General features: G+C 39.8%; 1 protein-coding gene across 5 annotated transcripts in view; it reads left to right on the top strand.

Annotated features, from left to right (window-relative positions):
- Positions 1 to 741: 741 nt before the first annotated feature.
- The window catches only part of LOC103973845 (uncharacterized protein C630.12), a 32,995-nt gene continuing 10,061 nt past the window's right edge, over positions 742 to 23,675 (top strand). Inside the window, exons 1-5 of one of the 5 annotated variants that reach the window (XM_065079344.1) lie at positions 742 to 991; positions 2,014 to 2,058; positions 3,016 to 3,194; positions 5,197 to 5,332; positions 14,680 to 14,776. In XM_065079344.1, the coding sequence (XP_064935416.1) occupies positions 854 to 991; positions 2,014 to 2,058; positions 3,016 to 3,194; positions 5,197 to 5,332; positions 14,680 to 14,776 (595 nt within the window). In that variant the 5' untranslated portion in view covers positions 742 to 853. Of the gene's footprint in view, positions 992 to 1,065; positions 1,280 to 2,013; positions 2,059 to 3,015; positions 3,195 to 5,196; positions 5,333 to 14,679; positions 14,777 to 23,675 lie in introns of those variants that run through there. The other 4 variants (XM_065079343.1, XM_065079345.1, XM_065079346.1 and 1 more) reach the window with 4 other exon arrangements.

Raw genomic sequence — 23,675 nt, 5'->3', positions numbered from 1 at the left:
TATCTGATTCTTCTACTTTGATCGATTTAACTTTTTATTATCGAAGATACTGTATTACTTTTCTCAAGTATTTATTATAAGGCCACCTTAAACTCGAGATCTTTGTCAAGAGGATATCACAAAGAAAAATAAAAAAGAGAAAAAGTCCTTGCTAAGGTCGCAAAGCAAAAATAAATAAAAGAGCGAGAAAGTCAGGGCTTCAAAGCAGTGAGTTCACATTAGACAATTTGTTTCTTTAAACACATCTAAGACAAACCAATTCTATAAAAGGGTCGTGCCACTTTTAAGGATATAATTTTAATATGTTCAAAAAAAGGAGCATTTTGTGAGAAGAAACAACTAGGGATTATCTGCGGAAAAAGAAAAAGGAACCAGAATTGACCCTTTTTATATTTTCACATATCCATATCAAAAGTCCTACATCAACTTAACAAAAGAAAAGCTATAATTTTTAATCATCCAACATAGAGATTTATGAAGATTAAAAAGCATCGGTGGTTCTCTTCATTTTAATCATTCAATTTTATCTTAATTTTAATTATTATTAATCTGATGTCAAATTAAAATTTAAGTAATATTATTTTAATCTAATTTAAGCAAGGTGTTGTATATGAAAAAAAATCTTAAATAATCAATGTTCCGTTTAACCGTGCGATCCACAATGTGAGTCGGCACCAGGTCTGAATCGGACGACCAGAACAGCCTAAAGAATTGCTTGTTTCACTGCGCCCCGGGGCACATCGCACCAGGACGCATTCCCCGTTCAAGTAGTCCTACCCCCGTGGTGGAGCTCCCAGAGCACAAGTCTGGTACGGGAGGCGCGTTCACCTCTCTTCTTCCTTGAGGCGACGCGATGCAAAGCTTCACGCTTTTGACCGTCTTCCTCTGCGGCTTTTGGGCCGTCACCCTCCTCTATGGCGAGATGGTCGCCTACTGGGCCGCCTTCTGGACCTGTTCCTGGCCGCAGCCGCGCCTCTCTTCCTCCTTTTCCGTTAGTGTTTCTTCACTCTTTCCTCCATCTTTCTTTCTTAGTTCGTCGTTGATTCGCTCTGTAGCAGGACTATTTGCCGGGCCACATGTATTCGTGTTTAGTTGTTCTTGAAATCCATTCGGTTTCAAGAGTTCTTTGTTGGATCAATTGGATCTGTTTTCAATTTTGATATTTTCTTGTGGGAAAAATCAATTTTGAATCTCGAGAGCCATTCAGATCGAAAGAACATCTTTGACGAGATGATGAATACACGTATTCTTGGTTTTGGAGTTCATCCGGTTGCAAAAGGTGATTTCTTGGGTTTTCATGATCTGTTACCATTATTGAATTTCTAAATTCGCCCAAGTGACATGCTTCACCCATCCAAGGATATATGGGTTTTCTACGTTTACGGTGTCGCCTACGCTGATCTTGTGGTTTACTTGCATGCTCCGATCAACTTGAAATTTGTTTTTGGATGTATCGTCAAATTTGAAAGGAATATAGATGAGTAATTAGTCTACTACACTCAATTGGATAATTTTCTTTATACAGATTGGTCTCTGCACCACTCAGATACTAACAAACAATAAAAAGGGCGTTACTTTAAAGATAATTTGGTAAATCAAGTTGGTGATGGGAAGGATCATGGGCAAGCAAGATGCTGAGCATATTGCTGGTCTAAATGACAATTTTTCATTAGAATGGATGGTTTGATACTTGATAGCGTAGGTACTTTGACTTGTATAATGGTACTTTTGGGTCACCATGTTATCCACAAGTTGATCTTAATAGACCGGATGGTGCTTTGTTCTTTCTCTAGCATAGTAATATGGAAATACTTTTTAAGTCTTTGTGGTTATCATATTATCCATAAGTTGATAAGTCAGTGATCTTTCCTGGTTGCCATTTTGTTTTGCTTATCTTTCCTCATCACCATCTTGTTTTGTTCCTTTGTATGTCCTGCATGATTAATTCATCCATCTTGTTTATGTATTCTTGTCATGATGATACACATATTTATTGTTCATTTCCTTGTGCAGAAGACTGACCATTATGTTAAGGTTGCTGTGTTGGCGGACCCACAGGTAATTGTTTTGTTGCAGTTTGCATGTAACTTTTTAAACTTTGTTGTTTTTTTGTTTTGTTGTTATCGTCTTCCTCTAAAATGGATTTCTTTGCATATTGGATCAATCCAGGTTGAGATAATGGGGGTTTTCTGTTAATTAATCTGAAAGTAATATACTAAATTTGAATTTGCAGTTTTCATGATTTCAGTAGTTTTCTTGAGTTTTGGAATTAGATAACAATTTATTTTTCTCGTTTTTGTTGCAAGGAAAAGTTTTGATCAAATGATGAGTGTATAATGCTTTCATATGCATCTAAGCATTAATATTTGTTGAAGTAACATGAGTAAAGAGATTAGGTATGCCCATTTATCTAAGTAAGCTTCATATGATCTAATCAATTTATACGTTGAAGCTGCTGGTGGCCTGGTGCAACGACAAACTAATAAAGATCATCTGTCCCTGGACTTGCTAGAACATAATATTTATCTCCTTCCACATACTTATGATCCAAAAAGGAAAAAAGCTAATAAAGATTATTTGTCCCTGGAACTACAAGAATCTGACAACTATCTCTTTCCACATGGATGAAAGTTCCTCTATGGATGATGCATGGGCATTTTAGAAACAGAGAAAGTTGAGAAACAAAACATTAATTGCTTCTTTAAGTCATATGTAAACATTGAGATATTATATAATCAGCATTCCAGATCAGGCTTTGAAAAGAAATAGCATCTTTCAAACTAAAATTTTAATGATTATTCTAGTTTTCCTTTTTGCCCGTGCCTCTACCGTGAATGCATATACCTTAATTTACCTGTAGAACAGCACAATAGATCACCTAGTTTATGAAAAGCAGACTCACTGAATTAATGCTGTGCTCAAGATTACATCTTTTCACCTACGTGTTGCCATCCATTGAAAACGTAATGATATTGCATGCAATTCTTTTTATTCTAAATTTATTCTTCATAACAGCTTATGGACAGGACCTCACATGGACTTCCTCCAAAATCACTTTTGTTAGAGGCTGCCCAATTTTATACAGATTTATACATGAGGAGATCTTTCCGTTCATCCATATTGCCATTCAAACCTGATTTGATTGTATTTCTTGGTGATCAGTTTGATGGTGGGCCTTTCTTGTCGGATGAGGAGTAAGACATTCATATTAATTCTCACTTTTAGCTTTTAATTTATCTTTGTACTCCAAGATTCTTTTGATTGCATTTTTTGTATTATTGACTTTTGCGAAAGACATTTGCTTTCTTTACATAATAAAATTCTGTAAGCCAAGTATTAGATCTAACCCACTCCTAGAGAAGCCTAATATGGTGATAAACTTTTTAATCAGTTCAACTGATTTAAAGCCTTTGGAATTATTTTGGGTATCTATTCTATTCATCTTTTCTTACTTCCACATCCTCCTTTACCCACCTCTTGTACTGTTCATATCTTCTTCATGTCATATTGTTTTGAGACTGCTACTCTAGATCAATTAATACCAAATCCATATTGTTGTTATAAGAAGCATAGCTAGAATATTGAATTGGACAACACTTAAGTCAGTATTTTAAGGAGAATGTTGGTGATGGACATCATGAAGAAATCTGAAACATCGTTTGATTTCAATATGATAGTTCGATTCGTATTGGTATTATCCAAGGCTAAGAATATTTTAGAGACTTCTAAGACAGTCAAATTGGCCAAATAGGGAAGAACAAATTAGACTCAACCAGAGTTGGCTGATTTATTGATAGTGAGTTGGCAGAGGATCAAAGATAGGTAGCAGTCAATGAGAATGTTCTCTATTGTTCAACTCATCAAAGAAATGTTGCATTTGTGTACACACAAAAATCTTGTTCTCGAAGCTTATTGGCTGCTCTCAGTAGAGGAATAAATTGGTTGAGTGACTGTGAAGCTATTTGTACATGCCAAACTCGACTAATCTTTGGAAAGTAGGACACTTGGCATGGATACAATTTAGGTAATGTGTTCATCTAAAGTATATATATGAAGATATATTTTGTTCAATTTAGGTAATTTTTATAATCATATGCGTAATTCATAAGAACTATATGAATAATTATTCACAAAAATAATGAATTAAACATAGTATCTAAAAAAAGTGAAATATACATACTTATTTTGATATTAAAATGTCAAGAAGCCCATTGTAGATGTCAAGTGCCCTAAAATAAAACCATATTAATGTAATGATTTGCATAATATCAATTGATATCCATCTCGTGTTATGTGATCAACACTTTTCAGTGTTTGACACGAACATGGCAAAAGCATTTTAAGTGTTGATGCTGCACAGTTGATAAGTTTTCAAAGATGATCTTATACAGGCCCTTGGTTGCTTAACCGTTTGAGGAGGATTCACTATTTAGCAATGAGCTCTTGGTAAGTCTCCATTGTTGTTACTGAAAATTTATCGTCAGTAAATGAGGGTTGATGCTAACTTTGAGATACCATGACAAAGCTTTGGCTAACCAACAAATATGCCACTGACTGTATCCCTTAGGAACTGTGGAAAGGCGTTAATTGTTGAAACTGCTGAACAGTTTCTGCTCCTAATCAATGTGTTCTGTTCCTAGTCAAGCAAGTTAGATGGAGTTTCATAGGGCCATAAGCTATTCATTAAGCTGGGTTTTTATGGAAAATTCTATTTTGTTGGCCATTTAGTAGATAATCCTTTGGCTTCTTAATAAAACCTTAGTTTCTTGCTAGTTATTTGCTAATATGAGCTAAACCAGAAAACTAAAGGAATTCATATGTTACACACTTGCTTCTGGATTTCAAGTGGATTAGGCTACTTTGTAAACACAATCTGACATGTTGATTTGAGTCTGTGCAATAACCATTTTGCCATAACATTGTTTGACCCTTAAAAACTCATGGTGAATGATGATCAATATTAAGTTAACATAATAATTTTTTTTGAAATGTACTGTAGGATAATGTATTTATCATTTTAAGCAATAATTGATATTATACGGAAATTGATGCTTCATCACATCTTACTGTGGAAGATTCTGTTTCACATGATAATCTCGTCAATGAATGCCACAACTGCTAATATGAGTTGCTTTCAGTATTTGATTGTTCTTATATCCTCAACTTCCATTTTGGTAATATTCTTCATTGTAACAGGTGGCAAGAGTCACTGAACCGATTTAAACACATTTTCAGTCTGAATGAAAAGGGCAGAGATTTGGCCATCCCTATTTATTACCTCTCTGGAAATCATGATATTGGCTATGCAGGTTTCCATTCACAGTATCCAAAGGTAGCAAACTTGTTAACACTTGTTTGGTTTTATTTGTCGATGGATGGATTGCCATTCCCAGTTTTATATTTAGTTTATTCAAAGAACTAAATAAATGGCGGCAAATCTAAGAAACAAAGCAAATTGGAAAGGAAGTGCCTTGAGAGTGGTATAAAATATCAATAACCAAAGAGAAGTATCAAAATAAAGAAAATAAAATGAAGGATAAAGAAGGAATAAAGAGCAACATCAAACAACTAGATGTTTTCATCTTTCCATGTTTTTTTTTAAATGTAGTTATTAAGATCCCAAACTTCTATCATAGAGAATTGATAGCAGGCATGCTAGTGTTTTTTGAAGAAAACATGCTGGTTGTAATTTGTTATAAGCTTGTTCCTTACGACTTCAAATTCTCTTGGGCAATTACTAGTACAACCAAACCTAGTACAATGCCATTTATTTTCATTATTTTATTTCATTATTCCAAATGGTATAAGTCGATATCACTCGTATAAACTAGTTTTCTATTGGTCTAGTAGATAATTAAAATTATTGAATTGATATTGGACTAGTGTTCTTTATTTTTTGTTTGTTCGAGTTGTTGGGACATGGAGCCAAGTTCTTGTTAGAACTTGTCACAACATGATCTCTGGAGATGACTAGATTAGATAAGGGCCTTGCAAAAACTGGGTCGAGTGTATGCCCAACAAAAGCTCCTTTAAAACTTAAGTTAATGTCAAGAAAGTAATACATTAATAGTGATTATGAGAGTTTGGAGAGTTGAATGTTTTCTCTCTTTGGTAAAGTAGTATACCTAGGGCCTTTTAAAGGAAGCTTTGGTAACCACCAAGAGTAAATGGGAGGTAACTCATGGAATCATTGACATGGAATAGCCAAGTCTTACCTGAATGTGAAGGGTACCATTGCAGTGTATCTTGCGTATCATGCCGATCATATAATGCCAATTCACATGGAATTGACATGTAACTGTCGCATATATGTTGACCACATAAGGTACTTGCTTGATGTGTTGGACTAATGAGGCGCTTGAGTAGGTGTCGGGCTATTAGTGACATTCACATGGTGTTCAGATGTCCATGTGTCATATTCTTTTTATTATCTAATGGATGGTGTTGGGAGGCATTGTCCTTGGTGGATGATTTAATCATGTCATGTCACTTATGGTGGATGCTTCCTGGCCTAGTTTGGCTCGTTGGAAGTGAGGGAAGCTTCATGATTGAATTCAACTATTAGAACTTAGAAGATATTTAATGCTTCGTGGTTGGATTTAGCCACCTAAAAGGTTAAGAATGTTTCATGGTTGGATTCGATCGTGTCAAAAGATACGCTTCATGACATCTATCTACGTTGGAAGGTATGAGATGCTTCATGGTTAGATTCCACTATGTCAGAGATACGAGATGCTTTATGGCCATATTCAATCATGTTAGAAGATATTGGACACTTCGTGGTCGTAATTGACTTCATTATAAAAGGGATGCTTTATGACTAGATTTGATCACGTTAGCTAGGGTGTAGATTTAACCACGTTAATCACTTTTATCATTTTCTTGGCTTTCGGTGTGTGATTCGCTTGATTTGATTTTTGGTGATTTAAACTTATTACCCAGATGCCCAATATTATATGGCCAATTAAGGACTTCTATACTACTTATCATTTGAACCAATTAACAACAAAGGGTCAGGCATTAGGGACCAAAAGATGCTAGACCCATATATTCTTGTATTCTGAGAACTATGGACATCTAGAATTCTATACCTTAAGCCGAATTGTTCGAACCCCTCATCTGAAGGTCCAAGATGTCTTCCACCTCTTCTTCCTTATCTTTGGGATTAGACACCTCTCAGGCTGCAAGTTGTTCAATCGTTCGATCCACCCTCTTTGCCCCCTTCTACTTCATTTCCTTTCGGGAAGAGGTCAGAGTCGCCATATTGGGGAATGTTCCTTCTTTGGGATGGCTTGTTCGAGAGGAGTGTTGTAGTCCATAACTTACTCCTTTGACTTCGACTCTAGAGTTGATCCTTGAGACCTTGACCACCTTAAGTCTTGATTCTTCATTCCTATCAAGTTTGCGCTTATAGTTTGGTTTGTTGATTATTATTAGTCCTATACATCGAATCACTATCTTTACATGTACATTGACTCACTAGAGCTGAGGCTTAGGTAACCCCTTTATTCCTTATATTTTGAGGTCTTTCTTGCATGGAAGTGCTTAAGTAGCACTCAACTCGTGATGTTACCTTGCGACCATTCTCTGAGAGTGTCGTAGTCTCAAATAAATCTTGACTTTATCCCAATATTGACCCATTGCATTCATATTACAATGTCTACATCAGGTTGTCAACCTTTTACCTTTCAACCCGAAGTGGTTGTAAGGTTTGAGGGTCTTGAAGCTCTAACAAGAGCCGAAAGGAAAGGTTTTTCAATGCCTCTTTGACGAGCGGGTGGTCTTTCTGTTTAGCTCGGGTCACCTGAAAGCAGTGTCTGCCATACCGAATCGTACCGCCCGGTACGGGCGGTACGTACCGGTCCGACAGGCCAGCGGTACGCGGACCGCCCGGTACCGGTCCGCACTGTAGCAGTGCTACAGTGCTCGGTACACCGTACCGTACCGGTACCGAGCCCAGGTCGAAATACCGGTACGGTACGGTATTGCGAACCTTGCCTGAAAGTTCGTCAATGCTCCCCCTAAGCTGATTGGGAATGGACAATTCACCAAAATCGCCTAAGCCTTAATTAGCTCGAACGACGCAACCGAGATGAGTGAACATTAGCTTGTGAAAAAGTTAAGTCAAGTCCTGCTCCTCAAGGTTTGTATCGGGATTTCAATTCCCTTCTTTTTTATGTTGTCTTTTTTGTATATTCCTAACTCCCATCCTTTTGCAGACATGAACTTTGTCGCATCATTCCTTCCTCAAGAGTCAAGATTGTCAATGAGAGGAGCAAGGCTCTTAAAAAGGACGGCTCTCGAACCTTCCCACCTGAGGCCCTCTTTTGACCTGATGATCGAGGCCCCAACCATGCTAGAGGCGGCCAATCAAGGGTCGACAAAAGCACATGACTAATATGTCACCTTGATGTAGAATAAGCAAAAGCAATGAGCCCTTGATAGAGGAGCAATAATTTTTGGGCCACTAAATGCCTTAGGCCAATCGAATCGTTAGGCCTAGGGAGGACCTTAAGAATAAACTAGCCATGCTGACTAGAGCTTAAAAGAGCTCAGTCGACATTGGTCTTAGTTGGCTTGAAGAGGAAGAAAGGGCTCATACATTGTGGAGGAGGTGGAGCTCTCGGAGCTAAAACAATTGCTCGGCTCTAATAGGTAGTAGCTTGAGGAAGTGATTAGAGATATGATGGGTCACTGAGTAGGCCCTCATAACTAGTCTGCGAATGTCGACCTTGCCTATTTGATTAAAGAGTTGACTAATGCTAGCTTGAGAATGCCGACCTTGCCCCTTGGGTTGAAGAGTTGACCAACGTTGGCTAAAGGAGTTCCTCTGACTACAACATAAGTTGAAGGGAGCTATCAAGTATCGAGAGTCGATTGGGTTACAGAAAGGAGTATCTGACATGGTTATAACTCTTTTTAGTATGGCTATCGTCTGACGTCTAGCAATTGCTCGAGTCCTAGCCGACCACCCTAGGATTGTAGTCGCTGAACACCCCTATGACTAATGTCTCAGAGAGCTCATCCAAATGCCTTGAACACCCTAGTGATCATTTCAAAGACCTCATCAAAATGTGGAGTGGTTGCTTCAATGATTGCACCTCCCAAAGGCGGCAATGTTGAGGAGGGCAAGAAGGTAGAAAGGGTTGTCAAAAGAGTTTGCTAAGCTAGGGGAGTTTAGCATAGCGGCCTAGATGGGACAAGTCGGCGAGGCTCCTATCGAGCTGATCTTGGGTGTTGAATAAGACCTCGTAATTGTGGTGGTGGTCGATAATTCCAAGTTAGAACCAGAGTTAGCTGTCCCCGCTAGCTAATAAGCCTTGTATTGTTTTTTCTTTTTGTTTTTAGCATTGGGACCAAGGTTCGCCATACCGATGTGTACCGCCCGGTACGGGCGGTACGTACCAGTCCGAGAGGCGACCGGTACGCGGACCGCCCTCTACCGGGCGGTACACCAAAAAAAGCCTGTATCGGGCGGTAACGGTCGAAATTTCGACCGTTACCACCCGGTACCATTCGGTAACGGTCGATTTCGACCGTTACCGCCCGATACCACTCGGTAACGATCGATTTCGACCGTTACCGCCCGATACCACTCGGTAACGGTCGAAATCGACTGTTACCACACTGTAGCAGTGCTACAGTGCTCCAACGGTCAAATTGACCGTTGGAGCCATTTCTCCTCCTATTTAAACTAATCTTCTCTCCCCTATTTCATTATACACTCTTAAACTCTCTCTCAAACATTTCTTTTCTCTCATAAACTCTATAAAACAACGATTTGTGAATTCAATCGAGGTAAATTTAGGAAGATTAAGAGGAAGAACTTTCTAATCAAGAGGTATGAGTCAAACTGCTCGAGGAACTACCGATACCCAACGGTCACACTCGTCCGCCCAACGTGCAAAGGCAAAGGGGAAGGCAATAGCATCAGTTGCATCGTTGGAAAGAATCGAGTCGGGCGACGAGACACCTTCACAATCACATTCTCTTTCTCGTTCGGTCCAGAGAATGACAGCAACACGGATAGCAGTGCCTCAACAGATGATGGCGGTGATACCGGGCAGTCGTTGGTCTCGTCTGCACAACTTGAGGGTGGTGAATGGACTGAGGAGCAATATTTTACACATGCCACTCAAGATTCAGATCATGAAACTCGACAAGGTACTGGTTAAGTTTATGCGCGGAAGGGAAAGGAGAAGGGGAAGGCAGTGGATGAATATGAACAAATGCGACAGAGAATACATGATATAGACACAGAAAGAGACTCATCGTATTCACAGCCATCGTATTATGAAGAATCATATGGGCAACAACAGTATGGTGATAGTTGGTCATCCTTCTCTGAGCAACAGCATGATACAGAACAACACCAATATATGCCTCAAGAGCTGCCTCGGACAAATATGATTTATGACGATCAATCTACGATCAGTATCACATTGATGCATCAATGGCATACGGTGTATCAATACACTATGTCATGGGATCAATTTCATGATTGGGTCCAACAAAAGTATCATATTGATATGTATCGGATCGAGGACCCCGATCCACCACCCGTGGAGGCCCGTCGTTCGTTTTGGTGGTAGAATTAACAATCAGGTATATCTAGATATATGATTATTTAATTCATTTGAATTTTAGAGTTTATATTGTAACAAAATAGTCTAACAATTCAACTGATTTTTCTATAGATATTTCAATATATAACGAGCTGAAATACGAACCTCGAACAAGACTACCTCAAAGCCCGAAAAAGATATGTGATGCTATTTTTACCAAATTTACATTGATTTTGCTAAACTTATACTATTACTATATTTATTTGTAACTTGAAAACTCTATCCTAACTTTTTTTTTAATTTTCAGGTATTTTCGGAGGGATAAATCGGTGAAATCAGGTGTACCGAGCGGTACGGTACGGCGTACCGAGCGGTATACCGAGGTGTACCGCTCGGTACACCTGATTTCACCGATTTATCCCTCCGAAAATACCTGAAAATTAAAAAAAAAGTTAGGATAGAGTTTTCAAGTTACAAATAAATATAGTAATAGTATAAGTTTAGCAAAATCAATGTAAATTTGGTAAAAATAGCATCACATATCTTTTTCGGGCTTTGAGGTAGTCTTGTTCGAGGTTCGTATTTCAGCTCGTTATAGATTGAAATATCTATAGAAAAATCAGTTGAATTGTTAGACTATTTTGTTACAATATAAACTCTAAAATTCAAATGAATTAAATAATCATATATCTAGATATACCTGATTGTTAATTCTACTACCAAAACGAACGACGGGCCTCCACGGGTGGTGGATCGGGGTCCTCGATCCGATACATATCAATATGATACTTTTGTTGGACCCAATCATGAAATTGATCCCATGACATAGTGTATTGATACACCGTATGCCATTGATGCATCAATGTGATACTGATCGTAGATTGATCGTCATAAATCATATTTGTCCGAGGCAGCTCTTGAGGCATATATTGGTGTTGTTCTGTATCATGCTGTTGCTCAGAGAAGGATGACCAACTATCACCATACTGTTGTTGCCCATATGATTCTTCATAATACGATGGCTGTGAATACGATGAGTCTCTTTCTGTGTCTATATCATGTATTCTCTGTCGCATTTGTTCATATTCATCCACTGCCTTCCCCTTCTCCTTTCCCTTCCGCGCATAAACTTAACCAGTACCTTGTCGAGTTTCATGATCTGAATCTTGAGTGGCATGTGTAAAATATTGCTCCTCAGTCCATTCACCACCCTCAAGTTGTGCAGACGAGACCAACGACTGCCCGGTATCACCGCCATCATCTGTTGAGGCACTGCTATCCGTGTTGCTGTCATGTCTCTGGACCGAACGAGAAAGAGAATGTGATTGTGAAGGTGTCTCGTCGCCCGACTCGATTCTTTCCAACGATGCAACTGATGCTATTGCCTTCCCCTTTGCCTTTGCACGTTGGGCGGACGAGTGTGACCGTTGGGTATCGGTAGTTCCTCGAGCAGTTTGACTCATACCTCTTGATTAGAAAGTTCTTCCTCTTAATCTTCCCAAATTTACCTCGATTGAATTCATAAATCGTTGTTTTATAGAGTTTATGAGAGAAAAGAAATGTTTGAGAGAGAGTTTAAGAGTGTATAATGAAATAGGGGAGAGAAGATTAGTTTAAATAGGAGGAGAAATGGCTCCAACGGTCAATTTGACCGTTGGAGCACTGTAGCACTACTACAGTGTGGTAACGGTCGATTTCGACCGTTACCGAGTGGTATCGGGCGGTAACGGTCGAAATCGACCGTTACCGAGTGGTATCGGGCGGTAACGGTCGAAATCGACCGTTACCGAGTGGTATCGGGCGGTAACGGTCGAAATCGACCGTTACCGAATGGTAACGGTCGAAATTTCGACCGTTACCGCCCGATACAGGCTTTTTTTGGTGTACCGCCCGGTAGAGGGCGGTCCGCGTACCGATCGCCTCTCGGACCGGTACGTACCGCCCGTACCGGGCGGTACACATCGGTATGGCGAACCTTGGTTAAAAGATAGATGGATGTCATCATTGATTGTTTGACATCGAGGGAGATAGTGCCTTGGCAAATCCTACATCAGAGCCACTACTGAGAAGCGTCAGTGGCTTGAGGGAGATCAAGAAATCACCTTCAAGGAAAAAGAGGCAGAGCACCTCAACCTCAACCACAACAACGCCCTCATCATCTCTATCAGAATGATAAATGCCTTTGTGAAGAGTGCTATGCTTGATACAAGTACTTTGCTGACATACTCTATCTTGATGCCTTTCAGAAGATTAGTTCGACCACTCATCCCAATGTCCTCATCACTAACAGGGTTCGTGGTGACTCAATCTCACCTCTTGGGATCATCAACTTGGACGTGATGTTTAGATTGAGTCCTTGGTCGAAAACAATGGCAACAAAATTCATGGTGGTCAATATCCTATCAGCTTATGATGCCATTATTGAATAGGCTTCGAGTAGTGATATTGACTCAAAATTCCTGATCAGCAGTTGGGAAGCTTAGGAGCAATTTGAGGGAAGTCTCGCCAATATTACCTAACTGTGATCTCTCTCCATAGGAAGATGCCATCCCCAATGGATCTTTAGGAAGGCTTTGAAGCCTCAAAGCCATCTCCACATCCCAAGGCGATTAATACACTCATTGAAGTCCCCCTTAGTAGAAACCGATCAGACCACACCATCAAAATTAGAGCAGCATTACTTGATGCAAAGAGGTTGGAACTTGGAACTCATCAATTTTTTGAGGACCAACACCTAGGTCTTTATATGGTCTTTGAAGAACATGTTGGGTATCGATCCTGATGTGGCTAAACTTCACTTGAACATCCAACTTAATTCTTGACTGAAGCAGAGGTCTTGAAAGGTTCATGATAGATCAATAACATCCTCCTTCACTATAACTAATTAGTTGTTAGTTTAGATCAATCTCTTCGTCTCATTGAGTAATGAATCTGAGATACCTAAAATTTTTTACTTATTATGACTTCTTTTCTATCCAGCTTAAGTATATCCTTCTGTTTACTCCTAGTATTGCTAAGATTATCTCATATATTTAGTGTTAGTCCTATTAATTTAAAACCTTTAGTTTCCAACATCTATCCCTATAACTCAAGTATACACTTAATTTTATTTAAACTATTGTCAACTAAATTAATATCAGATGGTAGTGATTTAATGCAGATCTGTCCAATATATGATAAATAAGTTTGTCCATCACCAATATAGGATGTTAACGATTTAATGCGGATCCCGAAGCAGTCCTATACTAACATAAAACTCAATATTAATACCTTTTATAGTTCTAGCATTAGTATAATATCATATATATATTTTATAACATCAATACATTTAGTGAATATACTTTTATTTTCTAAAACTCATCATAACAAACCTATAGGAACTTTACATGTCTTGTCAAAACCAATAAAAGACGTGCATATCTTTATTCTTCTCTCTTTATTTTTGTATTAATTGTCTTAATAAAAAGGCTTCTATTGTAGATCTTCAAATCATAAAATCAAATTGATTTTCAGCGATATTTGTTTTATATCTTATTCGACTTTTAAGTACTCTTTTACAAAATTTTATACTGTGATCTATAATATTAATCCCTATGTAATTAGAATAGTTCTACATCTCTCTCTTATTTTTATAAAAAGCTCTTCATTTGTAATAGTTCTACATATCTCTCTTCATTTATCAGACATTCTCCTAAATCTTAAAATTTTATTAAATAAACTAGCAAGCCAGACTATTTCTTGATCTCCTGTACTTTTCAAAACCTCAATAAGAATGACAAGATAAATGCTTTGTCCTTGTTTTTGTCATCTTTATGTTTCTTGGCCGTGTGTCTGATGTGCACTTTAGATGTGCAGATTTTGTCTTTTAATTTGAAACATTATGACATAGTTTTTGTACATTGACTATATATTAAGATTTGGGTGCTTGATTTGTGATTTGATAAAAACAGCTCTGTCTGTTTAACTAATTTGTAGTCAATAACACAATTTAATTCTGAAGTAACCCTTGAATCATAATCAACAGCATTTTTTCTCTTTCTTTAAATGTTATATGCTACATCTAATGATTCACTTGACTAGACTGTTAAATATTGTGAGGTTTTCCTGCTAACAGGTGATCAGTCATTATGAGAAGGAATTTGGAGCAAGAAACTACCAAATTTCTGTTGGAAAGATCAACTTTATCGTTGTTGATGCTCAAACACTCGATGGTAGATTATTGTTCTTTCAATTGCCCATCATGTTTCCTTCTAATCTATAAAATATTAGTAACATGTTGAAGTTAAGTGCTACATCTATTCTTTGGTCAGATTTTTGTTATTTTACTATAATGCAAATCATAGTAGATTATGCTTCTATGATGATGCACTTTTGCTAATCTGAAATAAAAAATATAGACTCATCCAAGGTTTGTCATCTCAGTTACTGTCATTGTACTAATCCTGAGTGGACATGACACTGGTGTACTGAGTGTCAGGACACCATCATACACCAAAATTTGGAAAATAAATAAAATATTATCAAAATTTTTTTAATAATCTGATGTAGGACAACCCTAAAGGGGATGCTTAATATGAAGAGAGAGATGGTTGGGTGGGATATAAATGAAAAAATGGGTTAAAACAGAGAGAGAGAGAGGAGGCAAAAGAAATCTGAATTGTAGAAATATTAATATAAGTAATAAAGAACAAAGTTGGAGTTTAATCACATACCTAGATTATTGAGGAGCCCTTTGACACCCTTCTGATTGACTTCTGATGTTGAGAAATAAGTTTTTGGGTCTTCGTTGTAGGCTAGCTGAGACTAGGAGAGGAGAGAAATGTAGGGGATAATCTTGGGCTCACTCCAAGTCCTTCGGCTCACATCGGGGAGAAAACTGTGGTCTTGCACTACTCACACAATTAGTGAATAAAACTATTCTTCACTAAAAGACTGATGATCCCATTATAATGCTTGGCCTCTTTATATAAGCCACAAATACAAGAAGAAAAAAAATTAACAAATAAGGAATAAAATACATCAAGATGATTCAATACAGTGTATTTGGTCATCTTTTGAGAAGATAAGATTCCAAAAATATTCTTGTAAACTATTCTCCTTCTTTATGCATGATGTTCTTCCTTTCTTGCAAGATGATTCTGTAGAATTGTCTTCCTTCTTTGTGCATGATGCTCTTCCTTTATTGCAAGATGTTGATTCTTGCAATATTCTCTCTTATTTCTTTCCTTATTCTACTTTATTGTCAATCTAAAAAAGAAGATATTAATTGATATTAAATGTGCAGGATGTTAACACATGGCTACCCTAAAATGTCAATTGAACCTGAACCTGAGTTCATCATCAGTCCAAAGGGTCGGACCTTTTTCTTTCCACATCTTTGAAATGTAGCCTGATTTCCATCGTGATCCTATTTTATTCTAATTTATTTCCTTTACTTGTTATATACAATCAAATTAGACAGGTCATTAGTATGTACCGAATTTTATTATAATCAATTAAACATTCTAAAAAATCTATAAAGGACCCTATTTTGTTCTAATTTCTTCCCTTTTTTGATTATGTACAATCAGTTAAATATTTTTTTGAAAATAGGATTTAGATAAATGAAAATCTCTCATCTTGAGAGGCAATATGAATTAAGCCAATGATCGTCGTACCACCTAAAGTGGTATATAACAGATGGTACATGGCGGTCTGGGGGTGCATGCCACACACCACCTCGTTTTGGATGGTCCGGTCCAACTCATATTAGGAGTACTTTTGTGGAACTAAACACAAGATTAGGAGCTTATACAGTGTTGTCAAATTGAGGTGGGCTGTTTTCTTAATGATCTAATTCACGACTTTCAAGGCTCAAGCCTTTGCCTTGCCATAATAATACTTTTGCTTGGGAATTCCATGTAGGACAAGTTTGCGACATACAGAGGAGGAAAAAAAAACATGGTCCCATATCAAACTTGTCATTTTAACTAATTGATGTTAGGTTGAGAATATATTGAAATTGTTAATCCTTACCTTAAATAGAAATAATGATTAACTTGCTTGTTTAGGATATCATTCAAAAGGAAAATTTCATCCAAAATCATGCTAATTGAAGCCCTAAACGCAAATTGGCCTGAGTGATGCCCTAAAATATGAGTTATTTCCCATGGAAAATTATTAAGGAGTCAGAGCTAGTTCTAAATATTTTAAAAATTTGAACACCTCTACATACCACTATATATAACAAGAAGCGTGCTTCCAAACACAATTTCAGAGATAGGTAATAAGAACTAGAAAGAAACTTACAGACTCTGATCTTGCACTTGGGACTCAAAGTAGAACTCAAAGTAGAACTTCGGATGTCTTCCGTGTGTTCTGCAATGAGCTGATCTAAGGCTTATATAGAGAAACAGAAAGAGGATCGGGTGGTCATTGGCCCCCATCGACATCCTTTTCCTAGTTTTCTATTTTGCCTCTACATAAAACCAGGGGCGCAAAACTGCAGGCGCCGGTGGTTTTTATTAAAACCAGGGGTGCAAAAAGGCGCTGACACTAGGTTCCAATCTATGCACGACTCCCCGAGGCTCAGTGCAAAGAGAGGTACTCGCCTTTTCTCAAAGGCAGAAACTATTTATCCTTTGGGTGGAATATTCGGTGAGTGCTAGCGCCCTTTCCAGCTGTTGTTATTGTTGGAGGATAGTTGGCAACCAGTCTTTGTACCAATTATCCCTTCCCCCACTCCTCCTTTGGTACTCTCTTGCTTTTGCTGAGTGGATGTCGTGGAAGCAACGTAGTGCTTTACAGGCTTGTCAGGCGGCCTCCTTCTGAATGGCTCTGAGCTCTCCTTCGGTGGCTTGGATCTGGCTGAAAGGGGTTCCTCTCTGCATCCCTGATCTGAGCTCATCCAGTTTCTGTTGGTACTATTGGACAGGGTCTTCAATAGTCGGTTGAGACATGCCGTTGCCTTCGGGTTCGGGTTTATTTGAACTTCCTGAGTGGCTTCCAGTAGTAAAAACGCTTGCTCGTTTGGCCATCCTGAAACTAAAATATTTATTAGTCTGGATAAAGAATCGGCGAGGATATTACTTGTTCCTTCGATGTGCTCGAATTTTATCTCTACGCCGCTTCCTGTTATATAGTCTACGAAAGCCATCCACCGTACCCTGGAGGGTTTGTTCTGGGCAGACTTGTTGAAGAAGCTGATAATTGCTTGATAGTCTGTCCTGATAATGATTTCCCTTTTATCCAGAAAATATATTTTTAAGGATTCCAGAGTCTTCCTGACCGCATGCATCTCTGCATCAATAGTGGACTTGATGGGATTGAATTTTCCGCTGGCATATGCACATACCTTCTTAGTGTTTCGAGGGTCATTTTTATGTTTTTTCCATTTGCATACCCCGCCCCATCCTTCCATACATCCGTCAGTTTCGAGGATGATAAAACTTCCTTCAGGCGGTACCTCCAGATTTGGGAGGTTTTTAACAAGATTTTTGATGTTTCTGATGAGCTTCCAATCTTGCTCATTAAGCCTCCTTTCTCCAGTTGGGCTGGTCTTAGCGTAGAGTGGGCCGAGCAGTTTGCCCAAGTTAGGTATATAGTTTCGGGCGTAGTTGAGTATCCCTAACCATGACCTGAGCCCCTTTTTGGTAGTGAGATCTTCCTCTTGATACTCCGTGATTTTCTTAATGATATGGGGTTGTAGTTTGATTTTTGAATTCCCTAATATTGCTCCGAGGAATTCTATTTCCTTGACTGCTATCTTCATCTTTAATGGGCTTAATACCAGGCCATTTTCCTGGCAGATTTTTAGCATTTGGGCCAAGTGTCGGGCATGGTCACTTTCATTTTCAGAGAAGACCAGGATATCATCAATGTATACTGCTATATATTCTTCTGTGCCTTTGAAGCATTTATCCATCTTTCTCTGGAATATTGCTGGTGCATTCTTCAGCCCAAATGGCATAGCAAGCCATTCATATAGTCCATCAGGAACCCAAAAGGCAGTCCATTCAATTGAATCCGGGTGCATAGCAACCTGATGGAAACCAGACTTTAGGTCAAATTTCGAATATACTTTGCTATTGCTGACCTTTTTTAGGATGGTGTTAATTCCGGGAAGGCTATATTGGTCTTTTTCTGTAATGTCATTTAGCCTTTTGTAATTGAAAACCATCCTTTCTTTGCCCTTTTTCTCTATTCCAGTAGTCGGATCAACAGTTGTCCCTGAGTTGACAATTATGGCCGTCGTCCGGTGCCTGCTCTTGTTGGGCCTTATCACTCCTATTTCCAGTAGGGCCCTTATGTGCTTTGAAAATGCTTCCTTGGCCTTCGGTGTAAGGTGTTTCAGGGGCTTGTCTTCTACTGTGAAATCGGGGTTTTTGATCTCTAGTTTGCACTGAATCTTGTTCTTTCCCCAGTGCTTAAGGGGGTCCTCTCCGATGTATCCTTGGGCTTTTAGTTGATTTAGTAGGCCTCCAAATTTTGTCCTGATAGTACTGTCGCTCTGTTGGGCTTCTGCTGAGAAGGACACTGCTTCTTGGATCTGGATGTAGTCATCTTCTTCGAGATCCAATTCCTCTATGGCTGCTGCGGTTGGGATGTAGGGTAGTGTGTTAACCGTAGTAAGGTTCTTATAAAAAGTGACTATGTTACCTTCTATCCTTACTCCTCCTTGCATTGCCCTTATGAAATTGCATCCGATTATCATCTGGATGTCATCCCCAAGCCTCATTGTAAACGCATAAGTGTAAGGGATTCTGAAGGTGTTATCCCCAATAGTCATCTTGCCTCCTTTCAGTTTTTTATTTGCTGTAGTTTTGGAGGTAATCGCGCTGAAATGTACTATGTAGAGGTTTTCTTCCATCGCGGCATCTGGTACAGCTTTTTCGTCTATGCAGCAGGTAGTGGCACCTGTATCTAGTATGGCATTAACTTCAAAAGGAGGAATTTTCAGGATTTCAATTTGTACCTTTAAGTTAAAGAGCATATTCTTGGATCTTTTTGATCCACTTGTTTCCTTTGTTTCCATGGACAGGATTTTCTGAGTTTCTTCTTCCAGTAGGACGAAGGCTTTCTCGCTTTCTTCCATTTCCCCTTTTCCTAACCTTTGTATTTCCTTTAAGAGATCAGCCTTTTCCAGTCTCAGTCTGTCTACTTCCATTACTTCCCTTTCCAGTTTGTCATATTTTTCCTTTAGCTCTAGTACCTCGTTTTTCAGACGGAGGTTTTCTTGGGCTATGGCTATGGACTGGACGTGCATTTCTTCAAGTTCTCTGGTCTTTTGTTGTTCGGATTCTATAGCCATCTTGAGCCTCCTTATCTCTGCTTCACAGTGATTAATGAAATCTTGTTGTTGCTAAAGCAAGTTTTTGGGCTCATACCTTGTGAGTTCTTCCATCATGACGGGGGTTCTTTTGTCAAAATAATACATACTACACATCCCGCATGAAGTGATCTTGCACAAGGGACAATGCCTCCTGTGCCTCTTCTGTGATGCTCTTTTGCAGCATTTACACCTTTCCAGACTGGGTGGTAGCTCGGTGTTGATTTCTCATATGTGTCTGCATTCGGCCTGTGCTTGGGAAACTTGTATCCTTGCCCGGTACCCTAACTCGGGTCCTATCCACTAAGTTCTACTATCTTCTATTAATGCAAAAATTTTTTGAGTGAAGGAGTGAATACCATGCTGTAGGTCTTCTATGTCATCTCCTTCGGAAATTGAATAGATTGCGTCGCTCTGGTTTTCCCCCTCTTGTACTGATAGTATCTCGTAGTCATCTGGGATGTCCAGTTGCTCGAACATAGCGACTCTCTTGATATTTTTGCGGTCATTAGGGCATTCTCTTGCAAAGTGCCCTTCCTCTCCGCATAGGTAGCACTTGCATTTCTTGTTCCTTATCAAGTGTTTTCTTTTCTCAATTCTGGCGTGGGATGAGTGGGGTTTACCCTTATAGGTTGTCGACCTCCTTACCCCATACTTCCTCTCGGGCTTATTGTAGTATCCTGGGATAGGGATTTCACTGCAGAATGATAAATCCTTTAATGCTCTTCTGAATGCAGCATCCTTGCATTCCGCTTCCAGGTATTTGTAGGAGAAGAGTATCCTTGGGATTACTCCTATAGTGTTTTGTTAGGATCGAGAGCACTAAGAGGGGGGGGGGGTGAATTAGTGCAGCGGAAATCTTACAGCGATTAAAAACCAAAAGCTGCGTTCGTTCAATAAAAGCTATTATGATGCAAAAGCTAATTCTCAGTTTGTATCTAAGTGCAGTTTGCGTCTAAGCGCAGATTGCGTCTAAGCGCAGTTTGCGTCTAAACACAGTTTGCGTCTAAGCGCAGTTTGCGTCTAAACACAGTTTGCGTCTAAGCGCAGTTTTGCGTCTAAGCGCAGTTTACGTCTAAACTCAGATTTACGTCTAAACGCAGTTTTACGTCTAAACGCAGATTTACGTCTAAACGCAGATTTACGTCTAAACTTTGAAACTCGTTTGTATACTCGCAGAAGGCAGTATGCAGTTGAAATCAAGACGTAAACGTGAACTGAGAACTGATGATTGTGAGAGGAAAGCCGATTTACGTCTAAATGCAGTTTTACGTCTAAATGTTGAAACTCGTTCGTAAAATTGTAGAGGACAGTTTGCAGTTATCAATAGGATCAAAATGTAAGTGTAAACTGCAAAGAAACTCTTTCGTAAAAGCACGGAAGACAGTTCTGCAGAATCAAACGTAAACGTAAACTGTAATGTACGAAAATACGAATTTACGTTTGAATGCAGATTCGGAAGAACAGCACTTAGAACTTGTTCGTGAGAGCGCAGAGAGCAGTAGTAATGGAGGAGGTTTGCAGTAATGATAAAGTGCTCAAAAATAAACGCAAACCAGAGATTTAGAGTGGTTCGGTCAGCCTTGACCTACTCCACTTTTGGCTTCCTCCACCGACGAGGTTGCCGACGTCAACTAGGGGCCTTCCTTCAATAGGCGAAGGCCAAACTTCCCTTTTACAGTTTCTCTCCTTTTGACAGGCTCAGGAGACAACCTTTACAGACCTTTCTCTCCTCACTTTACAACTGAAAACTTGAAGAACAGAAGGAGGAGACTTAAAGGCTTTACAACACTTTTGAGCTCTTAGAATCACAGAAAAGATCAAGATTTCGGTGTAGGTCTGTTTCTTTTCAGTGCTGAATGGGTGGGGTATTTATAGGCCCCAACCCAATTCAAATTTCGAGCTCAAAACGATCAAATCTCGAAATTCCGGGATCAGGTGGTTGCACCTCTTGACTGGAGAGGTGGCACCGCCTGGCAGAGCTCGAAGTCTGAGCTCAGGCGGTTGCACCTCTCGACTGGAGAGGTGGCACCGCCTGGCAGAGCTCGAAGACTGAGCTCAGACGGTTGCACCTTCTCTGTCAGGGGTGGTTGCACCTTCCTGCCAGAGCTCGAAGACCGAGCTCAGGCGGTGCATCTCCTGACTAGAGAAGTTTCTCTTCTCTGCCAGAGGTGATCGCCCCTTTCTGCCAGAGGTGGTTGCACCTCTCTGCCAGAGCTCGAAGACTGAGCTTAGGCTGTGCATCTCCTGGCCAGAGAGGTCGTACTTCTCTTCCAGAGCTCGAAGACTGAGCTCGGTGATTGCATCACCAGGCAGAGCTCGAAACTTGAGCTCAGGCGGTGCTACCGCTTGACAGAGGAGGTTGCACCGCCCAGTCTCGCTTGGAGACTGAGCCCTGGGCGGTTGCACCTCTTGGCTGGGGCGGTTGTACCGCCCAGTCTCGCTGGGAGACTTAGCCTGGGCGGTGGCACCTCCCTGCCTGGGCGGTTGCACCTCCCACAGCTACTTGGGTTCGAATGGGTTGAACCATTCGACCCAACTTGAGTTCTTCAGGGGCCCAATTGCCCCAGGATTAAGCTAATGGGATCACCTCCCATTTCTAACTTAATCACCGTGCTAACTACGATTAAATCTAAGACAATTTCTGCAGCTTTGCTTCGGTACGTCAATCGCTTCTTCCGGCGAGTTTCCGGCGAACTTCCGTCGATCATCCGATGAACCCTCGGTGATGCTTCTGCGGACTTCCGGCAAACTCCTGGACTTTGCAACGATCCACTTGGCGAGTTCCGACGAGCTTCGCTTGGCAAGCTTCTGGACTTCTCGGATCTGTTCTCGCAGAACCTCCGACGATCGTCCGTACTTCCGTCGAACTCTCGAACTCCCAACGTGATCATGAACTTGACTCCGGCGCAACTCCTGCTGCTTGTCTATCTTTCATCGTAGTTAATCCTGCACACTTAAAACAAAACTTCGATCGAGACAATTAATCCTAAGCAATTAACCAAGTTGTCCGGCATGTCATTGGTCCCTCGACGCTTCGTCTGATTCTTCGGCGCATCGTCCTCTCCTGCGGCCTATTGCCCAATCGGCCAGTTGACTCCGCAACTCCGATATCCTTGGCACAATACCCGCTCTACTTGGCCCGATGCCCGAGTCCACGGCCCGAAGCCTTCTGTCGATACGTCGACCGATCCACCGGCCCGACGTCCAATCTTCTGACATGTTCCTCCGGCACAACATGATTTTCCTGCTTTAATTGTCTCATCCTGATCAAAGCATCCTGCGTCACTCAAAACGCAGATTAAATCATAAACATATATCAAGTAGTTTCATCATCAAAATACGAGATTCAACATGTTTCCCCTGTATTTTGCTTCAAACGCCTCCTTGATTCTTTTTCCTAACTCTCCAAGCATTTTGGACCATAGCTTTTCGGAGAGTTCTGGGCCTATGAACAGCCTTCCTGTCTTGGATGCAAGCCTCATGTAATCGTTTAAGAATTGAATAATATACTTGAGGTTCGTGCAGGATAACCTTTCAAGGTTATGGTTTTCTTCAAGCAAGAGTTTAAAATTTCTCAGATTTACTCGGCTTGATAAACAAGTTCTGTCATAAATGACAGAGATATTGTGGGCTAGTTCTTTCCTAGTGGGTTTTGTGGTTTCGGCTAGATTCAAATAGTCAAGATGAGAGGTGTGAGAATCTGTATACCACTTTTGAATAGCTTCTTCCCAAAGTTTAGACATATGCTAAAACTACATAGTTTTAAATCTTCTTACTCCCTCAACCTTGGAAGCTTGCGT

The sequence above is a fragment of the Musa acuminata genome, chromosome BXJ1-8 (assembly GCF_036884655.1).
Source record: "Musa acuminata AAA Group cultivar baxijiao chromosome BXJ1-8, Cavendish_Baxijiao_AAA, whole genome shotgun sequence".
In the NCBI taxonomy this organism is placed as follows: Eukaryota; Viridiplantae; Streptophyta; class Magnoliopsida; order Zingiberales; family Musaceae; genus Musa; species Musa acuminata.
This window is presented reverse-complemented; position numbering and strand designations above follow the sequence as displayed.